General features: G+C 42.1%; 1 protein-coding gene across 9 annotated transcripts in view; it reads left to right on the top strand.

Annotated features, from left to right (window-relative positions):
* The window catches only part of gpc5c (glypican 5c), a 143,225-nt gene that overhangs the window by 104,883 nt on the left and 18,713 nt on the right, over positions 1-19,629 (top strand). Inside the window, exon 7 of one of the 9 annotated variants that reach the window (XM_053673547.1) lies at positions 502-8,952. The exons of the other annotated variants lie outside the window; for them this stretch is intronic. Within the exon in view, the coding sequence (XP_053529522.1) occupies positions 502-568 (67 nt within the window). The 3' untranslated portion in view covers positions 569-8,952. Of the gene's footprint in view, positions 1-501; positions 8,953-19,629 lie in introns of those variants that run through there. 9 annotated transcript variants of the gene reach the window in all.

Raw genomic sequence — 19,629 nt, 5'->3', positions numbered from 1 at the left:
AGTACTTTTCACGTATTAGATGGTATGTGTGCTGTGTACCTGGGTGGCCTGTGGCAACCACTGTGTGTGCCCAAGTAATGAGTTCCAGTCGGTGCTGTTCGGGTACATACTGTTTACCAGCAGGACATGCAGCTGGGATCTGAGAGCTGGGGATTCATGCCAGGGTCTGATCCAACTCCTACTCGATGGAGTTGAGGATACATGCTGGTAGGATAATGAACTCGTCCGAGTTTTCCTGAACCTCTGGGCCATGCACCCGGGAGAGTGCATCTTTTTTAGTATTCCTAGATCCTGGTCGATAGGACAACATGAACTGGAAGCGTGAGAAAAACAGGGACCAGCAGGCTTGACTAGGTGTCAAATGTTTAGCAGTGCAGAGATACTCAAGGTTCTTATGGTTGGTAAAGATGATGAATGGGTGCGTAGCCCCCTCTAACCAGTGTCTCCATTCCTCCAGGGCTAATTTTACTGACAAGAGTTTTCTGTTTCCCACCATCATAGTTCCTTACCGCTGAGGACAACTTCTTGGAGAAGAAGGCAACAGGGTGAAGCTTGGATTTGTCCCTGAATCTCTGAGACAACACAGTGCCAACTTCAGTCACTGAAGCATCTACTTACACAATGAAGGGTTTGGTGGGATCTGAGTGCTTGAGAAGAGGAGCTATGGTGCATTCCCATTTGAGTTGTTCGAATGCTATTTCGGTGCCTGGGTTCCATGGAAGACGCTTAGGTTTTCCCTTCAGCATGGACATCAAAGGGTGCGCTATGGTGCTTAATCCTCTGCACCATAGGAATAGTTGCAACTCTCTGTGAGGAATGGGCAATCCAGCACAGCTTTCACCTTGTCTTGGTCCATGGCAACTCCCCCAGAGCTAATGATGTAGCCAGAAACGATATGGTGTGTTGGTGAAATTCACACTTCTCTGCTTTGATGTAAAGTTGATGCTAGAGAAGCCTTTTTAACACCTGGCATACAAGGCGGATGTGTTCCTGAAGAGAACTGGAATAGACCAGTATGTTGTCAATACACGTGATGACACTCCTCACCAGCATGTCCCACAGGACATCGCTGATTAGGCACTGGAACACTGAGAGGGTGCTAGGGAGCTCATATGGCATGACTAAGTATTCATCCCCCTTTGAGATGCGGATTGGGTTATATGCACTGCGAAGATTGAGCTTGGTGAATACTTTAGCTGTTCTGAGCTGTTCCCGGGCTGCAGGAACCAATGATAAGGGATCTTGGTACTTTACATTTACATTTACGTTTATTCATTTAGCAGACTCTTTTATCCAAAGCAACTTACAAATGAGGAAATATAAGCAAAGCGATATATCAAGCGGAGAACAATACAAGTAGAGCTACCATACAAGATCTTTTAATTGAGTTCTAGAAAAGCAAAGTGCACAGAGTAGTGGTGTAAGTGGCAGAGTAGTTTTTTTTTTCTTTTTTTTTGTTCTTTAAATAGGATCATGTGGGGTTAGTGTTTTAGGGCTTAGTTAGGTGGTCACGGAAGAGGTGTTTCTTTAGCTGTTTTTTGAAGATAGTGACAGATTTTGCTGTCCAGATCGAGGTTGGAAGTTCATTCCACCACTGAGGGACAGTTAGTGTGAAGTTTCTGGAAAGGGACCTTAAGCCACGCTGAGTAGGCACTACTAAGTGTCGGTCATTAATCGATCGCTGATTGTGTGAGCGAACGTAAGCCTTCAGGAGAGTGGTGAGGTAGGGCGATGCTGTTCCAGAGAAGGTCTTGTATGTGAGCATCAAGGCCTTAAATTTGATATGGGCAGCTTCAGGAAGCCAGTGGAGGGAGATGAAGAGGGGTTGACACGGGTCCTTTGGGGCTGGTTGAAGACGAGACATACTGCTGCTTGACTGAAACTTGACTGAAACCTGGTTGAGACCTCGGTAATCTATGCATGGTCTGAGTCCACCACCAGCTGAGGCAGGCGATGTGGAGTGTCTGATGTGTCCTTGTTGAAGTGCCTCCTGAATGTATTCTTCCATGGCTTTATGCTCAGCTACGGATAGCAGGTACACCATCCCCCATGGTGTGAGATTCATCATCCTCCGATTGGCACTCCAATCCATCAATTGCTTGGATTCTGCATGGTTGGAGTAAGGGTCGGACAGGGACGTTGAGCTGGTTCACTGTATCGTGGTCGATGAAGTTTCCTGCCATTCCGGAATTGATTAATGCTGTGTGGACAGATGTTATCCATGAGCATTGTACTATGACTGGTAAAACAAAGGCTTGAGGATAGACTAACTGGGATGGACTCACCCTTTGGGAGTGGGTTTTGGAGCCCTCGCTCTCCCCAGTGTCCCGACGAGACATGATAGGGCACTGCTGGATGAGATGGGGGTCTTGTCAACTGTAAAAGCAGAGAAACTTTCAATGGTGTCTCTCTCTCCTCTTCATTGTGCCGCAAATGCCCCTGTTGCATGGTCTCTGCGGTGATATATGGTGCTGTGAGAGCTCCCTCGCTATGGGCTGGATGGCGGCTTTGAAGCAAGCGATCAAGATGAATGGCCAGGTCGATGAGCGAGTCGAGGGTGAATCGAGAGTCATGGCAGGCTAGTTTCATTACCACTTCCGGGTTAAGTCCGTTGCAAAACGGTTTTCAGTGCTGGTTCATTCCACTCACTCCTTGCGGAAATGGTCCGGAACTCATGAGCATATTCTGCTACACGTCGTGAGCCCTGGGATATGGTCAGGAGCTCCTCTCCCATTTCGGTGCCATCAGAAGTGAGATCGAAGACACGTTAGAATAACCCCGTAAACTGTTTGTACGAGGAGGTGGGCTTGCCGCCTCACTCCCACACCGCTGTTGCCCAGGTGAGAGCCTCGCCGGTTAAGAGTTCCATGAAGTAGGTTATCTTGCTGGCTTCTTGCATGCCTGCATAGCTGGCAAAGAACAAGGAGCATTGCAGGAGAAAACACTTGTATCTCGCTGGATCACCTGCATACTTCTCCAGCGCTTGTATCAGAGGAAATGGGGTGTGAGTCAGCATGGTGACCAGTGGTTTCTGGGAAAGACGAGTGAAGTGCTCCGTCAGATAAGCAAGCTGTTGGTGGTGTTCTCCTATGAGCCATCCATGGGCAGATGGCTTGTTGCCATTCCGGAGTACCTGCTGCTTCCATGTTACAGCAAATTATTCTGTCACGAACTGGAACAACAAGTCCAAAGGATGTGGCAAAAACATAGACAGGCAGAGGTCAAGTGATCAGGCAAGCAGTCTAAACAAGGCTAAGCAGAAAGACAAGCTCAGTAATGAGAAGAAAGTCAAAACAAGGATAAACAAACATGATATCAAGGCTTGGTATAGACAGAGACATTAAGCAACTGAGCATATACTTAACAAAGACATTGTGTTCAAACATTCTCTAATATACTGTGGCATGAGTGTGAGTTTGGAAACAGGTGTGTGTGATTAGAACTCCAGGGAAAGTGAATGTATCCATGTGTGTGTTTGGGAAATGTAGTTGTCGTCAGCCATGTATGTAGTTCATGGTGCATTCTGGGAGTTGCTGGTTTGCTGTGGCATGACACTTAGTCTATCTACTTTTAGTTTCAAAGGCATTTTAGGAAAACAAGATGATGGACCAAATAATCCATCTTGTTCACATTTATTAAACCCATGACAAGATTTAAATTCTATCTTCTCTATCACTGCTGATATGTTAGAGATGTTTCAGAAATATAGATTAAATCTTGGGGGACATGACTGTCAATGATAGCCTGAATAAATTCACACATTCTGGGCAAGAAATACATCAGCCCCAGCCTCAGTTATTCATAAGATTCTATGTATTTATTTTCCCCTCATTATTTTATATTCCCCTCATTTTCTCCCTAATTTAGTCTTGGCCAATTGTCAACCACCAGTTAGGGCTTACAAAAGGTTACAACAGCTACCAACACAGGGAGGGTGAAGGCTAACACGTGCTTCCTCTGAGCATGTGACGGTAGACAAAAATATCTATTCACACTTCTGCTAATGCTGCATCACAGGGCAGTGTAACACTCGGATAACAGTGCAATTTGCCCCTTCCACATTCATGTGCTCACAGATGGCTATGATTGTCTAGTGTGTCTGTGACTGACAGGGGGGAGAGAAAGACTTTACCACCCCTCCCACCCAGAAAGCACAGCCAAATTTGCTTTCTTAGATTCTGGTCATGGATGACTGCATCACCATCAGGATTGAAACTCACCATCTTCAGACTATAGGGTGAATGCTTTTCTGTTTCACTGCTCACAAGTGCATTCTGTGTATTTTTTATGATGATTGGTGGTGCTGTGGCATTGGTTCTACAAAAATCCAAAAAATAATCTGCTCTTTCTTTAGCTTACTCTTTTTTCAGTATAGTCAAATGAAATCTATACACATTACCATTGTTCATTCAAAATAATGTACAGTCTTTATGATATTGTTGTTTATGAGGTTTGCTTCATACATAATTACCTTTATGGCATGGACATGTACAAAATCTGCTCACTGAGTTTTGCCATCAACTTGACATACTGAAAATTAAACTTTGGAAATAGCCAATCATGTGTCCTGCATTAAAAGCAGTGTTTATTTGTTCAGTTTCTTGACTTACTATTTATTGCCTTATTTCCTTTGTCCTCCAACGTCCTTTCATTCTCCTTGCTCATCTATCTATCTAAGGAACAGATGTGATGCATTATTATTTTACACAGAGCCATGCAGTAACACAGATACATCTAAATATCCATTTGCAGCTACATATTGGACTCCAACTGGAAGAGAAGCTGAGAGGAGAGAGATATATACACAATCTGAGGTATGGTGACTTGTAAAATCACCAAACAATAGTTTGGAGATTAAATAAATAAACCAGAGTGAGACAAAGAGAGAGTAGGCCAGGATAGATGGGCTGGATTGGTTTTCTGGAGCACTCCCTCTGGGAAGATCAGAAAGACAGGAACTGGCAGTGAGCAGGGAGTCTCTGTGTGATCAAGCATCTTAGGCCCAGTTCCAGAATGTAGGCCTGCTCTGAAGATGCCTTCTATACTCAGATCACTGCTTTATAAGTGCTGATCCGTCAACAATGTTCCCTTCACACTGCATGACCTACAAATTCATACAGTCCACCTCTGCACTGCCATGTTCTGGAGTCACAGCTCAATTATTTTTAAAACTTTAAAATCATATGCATCAATACCCAAAATTACCTTTAAACAATCTTATGAGAAAAAGTAGTGTGATTTTTCTCATATCTTTTTTTTTTATGATTCTGAAATCCTGTAGTACCTTTTTAGACATATCAGATTACTGTAAATGATATAACTATTCATTTTAATGCCTCATTGCTCTCTCCTTTATACTTGTATGAGTCTCAGATCAAAGTTCAACTCATACCTTATTCCTAAAGATCATGATGATCATGATGTTAGCTGATGATCAGCTCAAAGCCCAAGAATATAAAGATGTATGTAGCTTTTGCCAGAAGTAAAAAAAAAATCATAAGATTATTGACAAGCAAGAAAAAAAGGAGGACTGAATTAAATGAGAAAGAGAAAGGTTAAGTTTGGGAGAGTCAAGCTGAGAAGATTTTGAATTTGTTTGTATTCTTTGGCTGATACTGACTAGGCCAAAATGATAAGGTGGGAGGTTCAGCATCTGGGTATGTTGTTGTTGCATACTAACTTTGAAATCTTAACAGTTGTTTAGTGTGAAAGGAGTTTTATCCATCTGCCCATTTTCTTTACCGCTTATCCTACACAAGGTCGCGGGGAGCCTGGGTCCTATGCCAGGGGACTCGGGGCACAAGGCAGGGGGCACCCTGTATAGGGTTCCAACAGTCTGTAGTACACTACAGACAATTTGAAAATATCAATCAGCCTACCGTGCATGTATTTGGACGATGGGAGGAAACAGGAGTACCCGGAAGAAACCCCAACCCCAGAAGTGGTTTCACTAGCTGAAAATTTAGATGTGGGTGTGAAACCATTTTGAATTCACCTGTCTAGCCAACCAGCTGTTACTGATGAACAGAGAGAAATGAAATAATAATAATAAAAAAAAACTGTAGTATTGTACTGACAGAGTAGCACAGTTCTAGAAAAGAAAAATGTAAGAGAGACAAGGATAGTTTATATGGTGAGTAAATGAAAGATGTGTTGTCAAAGGGTGCTCTGAAATGTGATATTATTGGGTGAAGATTATAACACTGTTCTTAATCCAGTCTGACGCTCATGCTGTGAATTAGATGCTTGTCTGATCTTGTAAGTGTGAGTCCTCCTGCTCTTTTCACATATTCGTCCTCGGTTACTGCTCTCAGCTATTCCATAGAACCTCAACCTAACACACTGTGAAATCTATTAGCATTAACATCCTGGTGTCCAGTTGGTATCTGTGTTAGAGCTGGGATCATTTTTAGCGTTGAATAGCTACCATTAGACAGAGTATTTAATGATAGAAGGCCAGACATGACTGGTAATGCCACAGATTTTGTGGTTCATAGTTTTGAAATTCCAGGACACACAAACATATACACAGGGATTTAATGACTTGGCAACTTGCCGTGCACATAGAGAATCTCACACCTTGTCTTCTAGTTATCTTACTCTCTCAGTTTCTTCATTTAAGATTCATGCTAAGGGTCTTCTGTGCTGACCAGTCAGCATTTTAATAGTAGTCTGATCCTGTGTAACTGACATTCAGCTCTAGATTTAGATTAACTATTGCTCTTAAAGCATTTTGTCCTGGCTGGTGAGTGTCAGTGAGAAAATGGAAGAAGAGAATGTGGGGAAGGTTGTGATAATAATGTAATACTGGAAGTCAGCACAAGAGCCAAAGATAATGATGTTCAGCTGAATTCAAATGAGCTCCCATGTCTTTTACCACTGCTTCAAGTATGTCCTAGACTAATCAGCTCCTTCAATTTCCATGACTTCTGTTTCTAACCAAGAGTCCATGAGGCATGAGGTATTATCTTAAATATGGGTGGAATCAGACCAGTGGTTGTTGACCTTGACTATGAGTCATTAGGGTAATGGGTTGAATCTCTGTCATCTCAATACTTATTCTCAGAGAAATTGTTGCTGTTAGTGGTATTTGTTGTGATATTGGGCAAACAACTTAAACTGGGGATATGCATACAGTAAAATAAGCATGATTCTGTAGAAAAAAATATCCTCATTCTCAAACATTTATTATGTGTATGATGCGTCACTATTTTTTATATACCTAAATTACATGTCTACAAAACTGGCTACATGTCTAGGCAAATATATATCTTCAATCCAATAGAAATTTATGAGAAAGTGTCAAAAATATCAATCAGCACATACTGTTGCTTCTGGTACGTACTTTCGTTACTTTTATGAAGCTTGGTCAAATCTGCTCCTCATTATTTTATGTCTTTGTTATGGAGAAGGCATACTGTTGCCCATATGTGCCAGACACTTGTTTCCCCACCCAGCCTGTGAGCAATTAAAGCATATTAGCTGAAGTTTTCCCACACTCCCTTGAAGTTATAATGCTCAGTCAAGTGTATTGAACTCAACAAGTTAGTGATACTCGTCAGTGATGTTGTGAATATACTGTAATAATACACACTGAAACATAAGAAATTAACATGGAGTCTCAGCCACTACAGCACTGAAAAAATACATTCATTTGAAAAAATACTCTATTTAGGATTGAAACAAAGTATTTTATGGGGCATTGGTCCTCACCTTTTTTGTGAGATTTTATATAAAATCCTTATCACAGCTTCATTGTACACAAAGAATTTTCAGGGTTAACTGTAACATGCTTCAAGGGGCGTCTTACTGTTTACCTATTTGTGGCGTAATATTATATCTTATCCAATTTATACCAGACCTGAACTTTAATTTTGCCAAAATATTCCCAACTTGGCCTGTGTATGTGAAAGGAGTTATTGAGGCAACTGCATGCTTTTTGATATAGCCCAGGAATGACAAATGCAAACACATTCATTTTACAGTGTGTTTGAGGGCCAGTTTTTGAAGTAATAAAACAACAAAGTTGATTGTGTCAATGGCCATCCATTGTGAGAAGACAGTTGCATAATGGTAGTAATGGATTTAACCACAGTTTTTGTGTGGAAATATATGTTTCAGATATGATTGTAGAAACAAAACTTTCCAAGGTGCTAAATTGGGATTTAGGATGTGGGAGACCCTTACTTCTTTCATTGTTGCCAACAATTTGTGGATAGTACTGTTCAATTTATGTTTATTATTAGAACATGATGTAAATGTTATAAAATAGTGTTTTTTAAATGTTTCTGTGATAAAGAGTTAATTAAATAAGTACAGCTTAGACATCATGGAGTTACAGCACTACCACCTCACACCTTCAGGGTCCCTGATTCGATCCTGAGCTTGGGTCTGTGTAGAGTTTCTGTGCATGTTCACCCCATGTCAGTGTGGTTTTCATCTGGGTTCTTTAGTTTCCTCCCACCTCCCAAAGAATATCATTAGGTTGATTAGTGACTCTAAATTGCCCCCCAGGTGTGAATCAGTGAGTATGTGCACTGTGATGGACTGGCATGCACAGTGTTTCTGGGATAGGTTCTGTAACCCTGACCAGGATAATGCAGTTATTGATGATATAACTGGGTGGCAAGACATTACCAGTACTCCAGCTATGGTATCAAAATGATATTAAAATATATAACTTTATTTTAGAGTTCTAGCTACATGACACCTACATAAACAGTTTTCAACTGATGAAAACCTACCCAGACTTTTATAAAGGCTTATCCCAATTGACATCTCTTGTGGTAATGTAATTTAAGTCTAGAAAGTCTCATAACACAATTGTGTCAACCAAAATGTCATCACTTGACTTGGTGCTATGTCAACTTGACATAAAAAATGGTATCTTGAATGTAGGCAAATTCAACAAAACTTTCTCTTTATTTGATTGCTTTTAGATACAGAATATTATTAAGCCTATTTCTATGTATTTTTACTCATTTTAAGCTTGAAATTGTTTTATTCTATTGGCAGATAATTTTGCTTACTTCAAACAATTATAAGTAATTATACTGAAATAGCGTTTATAGTTCTTTATGGAGGTTTATGTCTGTTGTCATGAAAGAATTATATTGGTGTCATCTAGCACTATGAACCTACTACCTATGTACTAATACTAACTAGTATAAGTTGTATTTTAATATTATTTTAATACCAAAACTGGAACACTGGAATTGTAACATGCTGGGCATGTTCGCCTCGCACCTTCAGGGTTAGTGCTTAAATTCCCGCCCTCCACTCTGTGTGTGCAGAGTTTGCATGTTCTCCCCGTGCCTCAAGGGTTTTATTCCCCCCCATGCAAAGACATGTGTTGTAGGCTGATTGGCATTTCCAAATTGTCTGTAGTGTGTGAATGTGTGTGTGTGATTGTACCTGTTGATGGGTTGGCACCCTGTCCTGGGTGTTCCGTGCCTTTTGCCCTAAGTCCCTTTGTGTCAATTATTGTGTTTCCAACAGGTACTGTCATGTGAATACTCTGAACAGCTTGCCAAAAGCCAAAAACTTTATTGAAGAGACTGCGCATACAAATAGTCATTATGTCATCATTAAGTCTTGTAATATATCTCTCATAGCTAGCACCTATTCTCCTTACCAATTGTATTAACTCATTACCATCACATTTTCCCCTGCCAACTATATGTCACTTTCAATATCTGGCAATATCGGTATTTTTGTTACCACTGAAGATTGCTTTCAACATTCACATAAACCCCACTTGTGGCATGTTGTATGTACTTTTCACAGTGTGATGCGGCCATAACAGGACTGAATTACTCTCCATGCTATTTGTGGCTGGGCATTCATTACTTACAGTTGGCCTTTAGTAGTGTCGTGCCAAATTTCACCCCTGGTAAGTGTCACCTGTTAGTTAAGTGACCCGGCGAGGCCATATGTTGTCTGATGTTCTCTATTGTATGAGGCCACAAAAAATGTTTAACAGCTCCAACTTAGACATTTACATCTAACACGATTAATGCAAAGCACTGGAGTCAGCAGGATATGTCTTTTTACTAGAATGGGTGCGTGTTGAGGGCTATGTGTGTTGTTATTTATTTTTTAAGTTAAAAATAATATATTTTAAGAAATCCACATTTCATGAAAATGCACACTAAAACTGCCCCTAAACCTACACGTTCTTCTTCCCTGGTGGGGAAAACCCATGTTGCATCGCCCAGAATATAAAGTAAATGTACATACCATATATTGAGTCATATTTTATTACACAATAATATTTACCCTGTCATATGTACAATACTAATTTAGAATTGTAGCTTCCTTGTTTTTTAACACAAGGTTGCAAATACTTGGATGTGACTTAGCTTGACACTCTGTGTGTGTGTGTGTGTGTGTGTGTGTGTGTGTGACCTCCTCTCTTATAGCAACTGACAGGCAAAACCCTTTTTACCCCATGTGTGTGCACATGTATGCCCATGTGTGTGTGTCTTTGTGTACGTGTTGAAAATGCAGGGAACATATATCTTTATGAGGGTAGTCATATTGTTTCTTTTAGAATCCACAAGTACCAGAGAGAGTGTATATTTGTGTGCAAGTGTAGACGTGCGTGTGTGGTCTAGTAAATGTTTGTGAGTTCATGTGTCAGTTTGTGTGTGGCTGCATGTGTACATGTTGCTGGAATGAATGTAAAGCTGGTGGTGGTAATGGATGATGCATTTTAACATCTTTTTGACATTTATGATTTCTCAGCATATACAGGTGCATGGCCACTAGGCTGTGTCATCCTTAAGTGTGGACATTGTGTGTGTGTGTGTGTGTGTGTGTGTGTGTGTGTGTTCTGTTTTTAACCCCTTGCTGAGGCCACCCTCACCACACACATTCTTGCCCTTTCATACGGTTTATTTGAAAGATCAGTCTGTCTTTCTCACACATGTTGCGGTGTGAGTTTGGGTGTTCAGCACATACAGTGTGTATGTGCACACATTCAACTATATTTCATATAGTTTTGCAAAGATCAAATTAATGTTTTGTTTTGTGATATAAAACTTTTGAAGCTGTGGCAATGTGACAGCTATTTTCCATTATATATTTTTAAAGATTATTTCTGTGTAAGACTAACAGTTTGTAGAAATTACATTTAAGTTTAACATTCATTACAAAGTTGTTTATGGAAGATGAATTACTGCATATATTAGGGCTTATAAATGTAATCTTCCAATACTACACATTAAAAATGCCATATCAGCTTGATCTATGACAGTTAATTAATTAATTAATTAATCAATTAAGCATTTTTATTTATTTATTTATCTATTTATCTATTTATTTATTTATTATTATTATTATTATTATTATTATTATTATTATTATTATTATTATTATTATTATTATTATTTTACTATTAGTCAGCAAAGAGTTTAAGTGCCTATATATGCCAGAGAAGTGGGTAATGTAGCACTGCCACCTACTAGCTAAAGTTTGGAAAAACATGAACAATATCCACATTATCCATCAGTTGTATTTGTTATTTAGAAACACACAACAACAGCAACACTACTACTACTACTACTACTACTACTACTACTACTAATAATAATAATAATAATAATAATAATAATAATAATAATAAAACATTATTTTCCTTCCAATTTTCCTGGTGGTGGTTGTGGGGACAAAAGGTTGTCAGCTGAGAGCAGATATCAGCTCTTTCTGTGGGATTCACAGATTCCCAAGCTAAATGGGAGATATAATCTCTCCAGAAGGGCCTGGGTCTGTCGTGGGTCTTCATTCATTCCTCTCAATAGGATGGAGCAGTGACTCTAAACAGAGAGCATTATATTATTTTTATTATTATTATTATTATTATTATTATTATTATTATTATTATTAGTAGTAGTAGTAATAGTGGTCATAGTAATATCATAGTAGTAGTATCATCACTGTTCTTTAATTCTCTAGTATTATGGGGTGAATCCATTATTATAAGGAAGTCTGAGACCTAGTAGACTTGCTCAGAATAAAAAACTTAATCTCCCTCTGATTCATTTTAATGGATCCTTCACTGTGAATTCATTAAAATACAAAAATTTTGGATGAAAAGAAAGAAGGGCGAGAGAGAGACAATATGTGCAATTTTCAAAATATGTGTCATGTACAGTACTTCATTCAAAAATGTATTACATGCAGTGAACTGAATGTAGCACACTGAAATGAAATAGCACATTTCTGTACACCACTAAAATGAACTACAACAAGATTAAGTCTTTATTCCACAGTGACACCATAAGCCGGGCTGATAGTCAGAGTGGAGCTCTCTCAGGCTTTTTAACTCTGATTTGATGGCTTCCATCTGGTCTCAAGTCCTATGTGAATTGAACACCGTTTCCCATTTACACTTTGTAACTCTAAGATGAGAGTACCATGGAAGTATTTTAAAGCTGCAGTTAATAAATACAGAGATGACACTTGTTGTCAGGCTTTCTAAAACAGAGGTGGAATGAGCTAAGTATTAGTTGATGAAGCTCATTTGGTGTTTCAAGTGAGGGGGGAAAATGTGTTGTCTCCCACATTTTGCAAGTGTATAAAGCTCTCAAACTCCAACAAACCATGGATGGTTCCAGACACTGGGGATGTAGTATTAGTAAAAAGACTTAAGGCTTAATAATACAGCATGTTGGAATGTTTGTGCAATATTATGTATATCCACCAGATGACAGAACTGGTCAATTTTTAGTACCAGCTGCCATTATTGACACTGCAAACAAAGCACATATACAGTATATTGTAAATACACCCGCAGGTGACATTTACATGTAATTGATGTGACTGGCCCAATCCCAGGTGAAAAAGAAATATACTTAAGTTGTGCCCCCCCCCCCGAAATACTATACTATCGAAGTACTAAACTAAGTACATATTAAACGTGTTATTTGGGAACAACTTTAAGTACATTAAGTGTTCTCTTAGATACGTTTAAGACCAATTTTAAGCTAATTGCAATGTATTTTAATATACTTAGCTGTGTTAAAATGGAACCACTTCAAGTACCTTTAGTGTAATTTAATTGTACTTATTTAAGTTTCATTTAAAATACACCTTTATTCTATTCTTGAAGTACAGTTGGAATATATTTTAAGCTTCACATTAATGTGTTTCCAGAACATTTTCAATAGCAAATCAGCTCATTAGTAATTTATTACCAGTACACTATAAGTGCAACTAATACTAAATTATATAGTTTTATAAAACCATTCAGTATGACAACAATATCTTATTACTGTATTATATATACAGTGGAAAATGCCCTTTCAGTACAATAAAAATCAGTAAAAAAATATTTTAAAACACACACACACTTTGAAAACTAGAAGACTTTAATGTACTATATCTTGTTGTGTACATTACAAAAACAAATTCCTTGTGTATCCTAGGTGGTACAAGGGTGAAAAGAGAAACTTGTGTTCCCCCAAGCACCCTTGCACGTGACAAGTATCTGAAGCTTGGGTAACCTCAAGCCTATTTATAGGCCTGCCATGATCAGGTGACGTGGCAATTAAGCGTGCCGCGTGATATAAAAACAACACCTGGGAACCGCGCTGTCAGCCTTATTATCTTCAGCAAGATTGCATGTCAGTCGTTTGTGTAACGCTCCCCAAAAGACTCTTCATTTTCTCTCTATCTTTTTTAAAAAAAGGAGAAAGAAATCTCTTTACTTTTCGGGTCCCTTTAAAAAAAAAGAGAGAGAATTCAGGAAGTGTGTTACGCCTTGCTCCCATTTAATCACGGGAAGGTGGGGGTGGGGTGGAGGGGACACACTTTCTGTGTTAAGTGTTTAGGGATGAAACACACCAGGGCAGCCCTTGAGAGGGCTTGTTAACACCTTACACTTAAGTAGCTCCGCTCGCAACTCGCTCTCTTCTCGGCCAAGAGGATTTGGATTTCAGAACCTCGCGGATCTGGGCTCTGTTCCTGGGGATCTCGTATGGATCTGGAAGTGGAACCAGAGATGAGCACTGCTCTATCTCTTTCTCTGTCTTCCGGGTCCGGCTCTACGCCGGATTTTGGAGCTCGTGTACCGACTCCTCCTTATGCTATGGAAAGCCAAAAATAAATAAATACATAAAATAAATAATATAATAAATAATTAAATAAACAAATAAATAAATAAATATTTTCTCTCTGAATCCGAGGAGCCAGAAGGGTGTGCTAAAATCTGAGAGTAGCTCTCAAGCATATAAAGAGCTGCTTGATGTAATTAATAAGGTTGGATGAATTTTAGGTTTTTTTTTCACCCCAGTGAAAATAAATTTCCCTCACACTGCAGAAAATGTCGGGGTTATGCATGTAACCCTGTTCCCTGAGAAGGGAACGAGACGTTGCATTTAGCATAACAGTATGGGAGCGCCTTGCGCGCGTGACTGGTATTTGAAGCCTGTGTAAAATCATGCCTCTACTTATAGGCCTGCCATGATCAGGTGATGTGGCAATTAAGCGCGTCGCATGATATATATATATATATGGCACCTGTGAACCACGCCGCCAGCCTCTATTATCTGAAGCGAAGACGTAATTCACAGGCCTGCCCCGGTATGACAGTGCAATGCAACGTCTCGTTCCCTTCTCAGGGAACAGGGTTACATGCATAACCTCGACGTTCCCTTTCAAAGGGAACTTCGACGTTGCATTTGGCATAACAGTATGGGAACGGGAATACCCACTCCGTCATACCGAGGGTACCGCCTGTTCAAAAATACCCAAGCCCGAGGGTCACTGCAAGACACTCGAGCCTGGAATGAATATCCAGGCTGTAATAACGAATGAATGTGTGTGGCGTAGACCACCCTGCAGCCGCACACACATCCTGCAAGGATACTCATTTGGACAAAGCCTTCGAGGAGGCGACCGCCCTAGTGGAATGAGCTCTTATGCCCAGAGGCGTGGCGAGACCGCCCGCCTCGTAAGCCATAGAGATTGCTTCCACTATCCAGTTAGAGATGCACTGCTTTGACACAGCACCTTTACTGTCGCCACCAAAGCAGACCAGCAGCTGCTCCGACTTACGCCACTGGCCGGAGCGGTGGATGTAAGTACACAGAGCCCTTACTGGACACAGCAGGTGCATCCTCTCTTGTTCCGGTGTGAGGAACGGAGGAGGGCAGAAGGCCTCCATAGGGTGATGGAGCCGATGTAGGCACTTTAGGAATATTATCCGGCCTAGGGTACAGGAAGGCCTTGGCTAGTCCAGGGGCAAAGTCAAGGCAGGAGGGGGCAACCGAGAGAGCTTGTAGATCTCCCACTCGCTTGAGAGATGTCAGGGCCAGTAGAAGAGCTACCTTTAGATTCAGAAGCTTCTCAGAGGCTGACTCTAAGGGCTCAAATGGGGCCCCTGACAGACCTTCCAAGACCACAGAAAGATCCCAGGAAGGTATTCGCGGCTTGCAGATGGGCCTCAGCCGTCTAACACCATGCATGAACCTCGAAGTTAGAGGATGTTGCCCCACAGAGGCTCCATCAACAGGGGTGTGGCTGGCCGAAATGGCGGCCACATAACCCTGATTGTAGAAGGAGCCAACCGTGCTGAGAAACATTCTTGTTAGAACTCCAGGACTGTAGCTATTGCGCAGTTCACTGGGTCTAGCTGACGTTCCTCACACCACAAGACAAAAAGCCGCCACTTGAGCACATACAATTTCCTTGTGGATGGTGCTCTAGCATTTAACATGGTCTCTTCAGCCTCAGTTGTGAGACCAGAATCTATGAGCTGCTGCCCTACAGGGGCCAGACCCACAGTTTCCTTAGTTCTGACCGAAGGTGATAAATCAGCCCTCCGGCTTGAGACAGTAGGTCCCTGTGGATGGGAATCTCCTAAGGAGTGCCGTCAAGCAGGAACATTATCTCCGAGAACCATATTTGAGCTGGCCAATAAGGTGCTACTAGCAGCAGATGTAGACGGTGTTGGCGAACTCTCGCTAGAACTTGTGGGAGCAGAGCGATCAGCGGGAAGGCATATAGACGTGACCTCGGCCACATGTGCACCATGGCGTCCAGCCCCAATGGTGCAGGAGGAGTGAGGGTGAACCACAGCGGACAGTGTGTTGTCTCCTCGGAGGCGAACACATCCACTTCCGCTTGTCCGAACCTCTGCCATATGGACTCCACCACTTGTGGATGAACCTCCAACCCCCGGGCCTCAGCCCCTGCCTCGACAGGATGTCTGCCCCTACATTCTGGCTGCCTGGAATGTACATTGCACTCACTGAAAAGAACTTTCCCTTTGCCCAGAGAAGGATTAGTTGTGCCTGCCTGAACAGGGGGCATGAACGTAACCCTCCCTGGTGGTTGATATATGAGACCACCGCTGTGTTGTCTGACACAACTAGCACATTGTGACCTCTCAACTGAGGAAGAAAGAACTTCAGTGCTAGGAATACGGCCCACATCTCTAGGCAATTTATATGACACTCCACTCCAAAGACCGTGAGCTGGACAGCCATTTAAGACTGCACCCCAGCACATGAGGGACGCGTCTGTCATTACCGTCTTGCAGTAAGGGGACGCCCCTAGAGTGTGACCCGAGGCTAGGAACTGCAGGCACCTCCAGATACTCAGAGCATGTAGGCATCGCCGTGTGACACTGATTACTCTCAGAGGTTTCATCCTCGGATGAAACCCCTAACTTTTCTGCCACCACTGAAACGGTCTCATGTGCAATAGGCCCAACGGTATGACGTTGGCTGCTGCTGCCATAAGGCCCAACAGCCTCTCGTAAAGGCTGGAAGGGATGCCCAGACCTAGCTTTATCTTGCTCAAAGTTGATAGGATCGATTGAACGTGTGTTGGGGATAGAAATGCCCTCATCGTAGTAGAATCCCATATAACCCCTAGAAAATTTGTCCTCTGCACTGGAGAAAGCATACTTTTCTTGAGGTTCAACCTGAGCCCCAAGCTCCTCATGTGGGCGAGAACAACATCTCGATGTTGAACCGCCTGTTCCCTGGATCGGGCTAGAATTAACTAGTCATCCAGGTAGTTTAGTACACGGATGCCCCGGAGTCGCAAGGGAGCCAGAGCAGCATCCATGCACTTTGTGAAGGTGTGAGGGGATAAAGCTAGCCCAAAGGGAAGAACCCGAAATTGATATGTTTTCTCCAAACGCAAACCTCAGGAACTTCCTGTGACTGGACCATATTCCTATGTGGAAATATGCATCTTTTAGATCTATCGTCACAAACGATAGGGAGGGTGGTCGAGCACTGAACTGGACCCGGTAACCCTTTTTTATGGTAGACAGAACCCATGGGGACACATTTGGCAGTAGTTTCCATGCTGCCAAATGGTCTTTCGGTGATGTTAGCTTTTCCACATTTCGTTGGAGGGAAAGCATCAGATTTCCGTTGTCCTGTGACAGCTCGCTGACCAGAGAAGACTGAAAACGTGGGATGGCCTTGGCCAGGGCAGGCTCTACAGTAGCACTGGGGGCTAGTTGCCCTAGCAGACTTATGTTCCCTGATACATCCCTCCGTGGCCCATCAGGACCATTCCTTCCTTGCTTGCTTTGCTTTTATGATCATTCTTAGATCAGGCCTCTTAGCAGGCTGTGGCTGTGGCCGCCGGTCCCCCTGGCTTTCTGCGGGGGGAGGTGGGCCGCTACAGTCGTCTTCTGCGTCTCCCTCATACCAGCACTGACCCGGGCTCCACTCATGGAGGCCCGTGCGAACTCGACATGACGGGGAAGGAACTGGCTGAACGCCGCCGTTTGCTGTTTTGCCTCGTGAAACCTGTCGGCGATGGCATTGACTGTGCCGCCAAACAGGCCGGAAGGTTTAACAGGGGCGTTCAGGAAGGAGACCTTATCTTTGTCCCCCATCCCTGAGAGGTTCAGCCATAGGTGCCTCTCCGCCACAACCAGGCTACCCATTGAACAGCCGATATGGTAGTCCGTTTGTTTGGTCGCCCGGAGAAATAAATCTGTGGCGCGACGCAGCTCTGCCACTGCCTCGGGCCCAATTCCCTCACCAGTATCTAGCTCACTCAGCAGGTCTGCTTGGTAGGCCTGCAACACTGCCATTGTATGCAGGGACCCACAAGCAAGACCCGCTGCTGCATAGGCTTTGCCCACCAACGCCAAAGTGGCTTTACATGGCTTCTAAGGTAAAGTTGGCCTCCCTAAATTACCTGCCGTTGATGGAGAGAAGTGGCTCGCAAGCGCCTCCTGCACCTTTGGCATCGCTACATAGCCATGCTGCTCACTCCCCATGATGGCTGAGTAATCAGACGTTGCGGGGTTATAAACCCGGCTAGTGTAAGGTTTTCTACAGAAGCGTGATATCTCTTCATGCACTTCTGGGAAAAAGGGGAGTTTTCTGCGGCGTGATGGGGCTTTATATTTATTTTCACTGGAGAGGAAGCACACATCCAGCCTGCTATGAGCCACTTCCTCATGTGACGTCATCACAACGTGCATTCAGCCAAAGCCCTTCAATTCATTTGTGTCGAGCATGAGTACAGCTGAAAGGTCTCATTTACCAACAAAAATCACTGTGAAAGACCATACAGAACAATTGCTTGCAATTGCAATTTAGCCAGTTCAAGTAGTTTTCTGCAAAAAAAATCACAATTTTCCAAATGTATTGCACATTTTGAAAAAAGCTGCAGCAAACCCCCCCCCCCCCAACAATCACAAAAAACTGTGCAAAATCCTTTACAGACTGATTAAATAAATGTGTTTCCCATCTACATTTTAATGCATATTCAGTTACCTTTCGAAGCTTTGACTATATCCTCATCAAGCTTGACATGAGTGTTCTGGGGAGATGTCTTCTGCAAAAGGTTTTCATCCTCTTGTTTGTTGTCACTATCCAGCATAGCCTGTATATGTTACATTGAACACACGGTTAGAAGAGGCTCAACAACACCTATTACAGTAAGCAGAGTTCAATCACAAAGTCACTAAAATTGTTATTATTTGAAGCAATAAAGCAACCTATTTGTTAGGATTTGTGAATCAATATCCCGGGACGAGCCCCCAGAACACTGTTAGGATTTGAAACTAGAGAATCTCCGGGTTACGATTCTTAAGAAGAGAGAATGGGAAAATACACAAGATACACGGTGCCCTCGCCTTGCTACACACTTCCCACATCAAGCGCTTGGGAGAGTTTGACAAATGACACACAGACACACAAAGTTCAAATGGCAAGATCTCTCATTTATTCCAAGAATAGCAGAGTATATATCATGCTTGACACACAACAGAGACAATGGGTTAACTATTGTTTGACTAGGCGGAAGGTATGTAAATATACAAATGGTGAGGGGCTTCATCTGTCCGCACCTCAGTCAACAAAGAAACAAAAAGAAATGGTGCCAACACACCTTTTTAGAAATATGGGTGCAAGAGAATACAACTTTAATGCATTTCAAGTAAACATGTTAGGAATACATGTACAAATGTACCATAAACACACTACTTGGATTTCAAGTACATTTTTAATACTTTTAAGAGCACTTCTTTTCCACCTGGGATATCTGACAGCATGGATTCTCTGAGTGGTGAAAATTGATTACTAGACAGAAAGAGTTTTTCTTTTCCTATCTGGTTGTCCCCACTGGGCCTTGGTGTCAGCTATATCT

Source organism: Ictalurus punctatus, chromosome 20, assembly GCF_001660625.3.
Source record: "Ictalurus punctatus breed USDA103 chromosome 20, Coco_2.0, whole genome shotgun sequence".
Classification (NCBI taxonomy): domain Eukaryota; kingdom Metazoa; phylum Chordata; class Actinopteri; order Siluriformes; family Ictaluridae; genus Ictalurus; species Ictalurus punctatus.
Note: the sequence above shows the minus strand (reverse complement) of the source record. Positions and strands in the feature narration are given on the sequence as shown.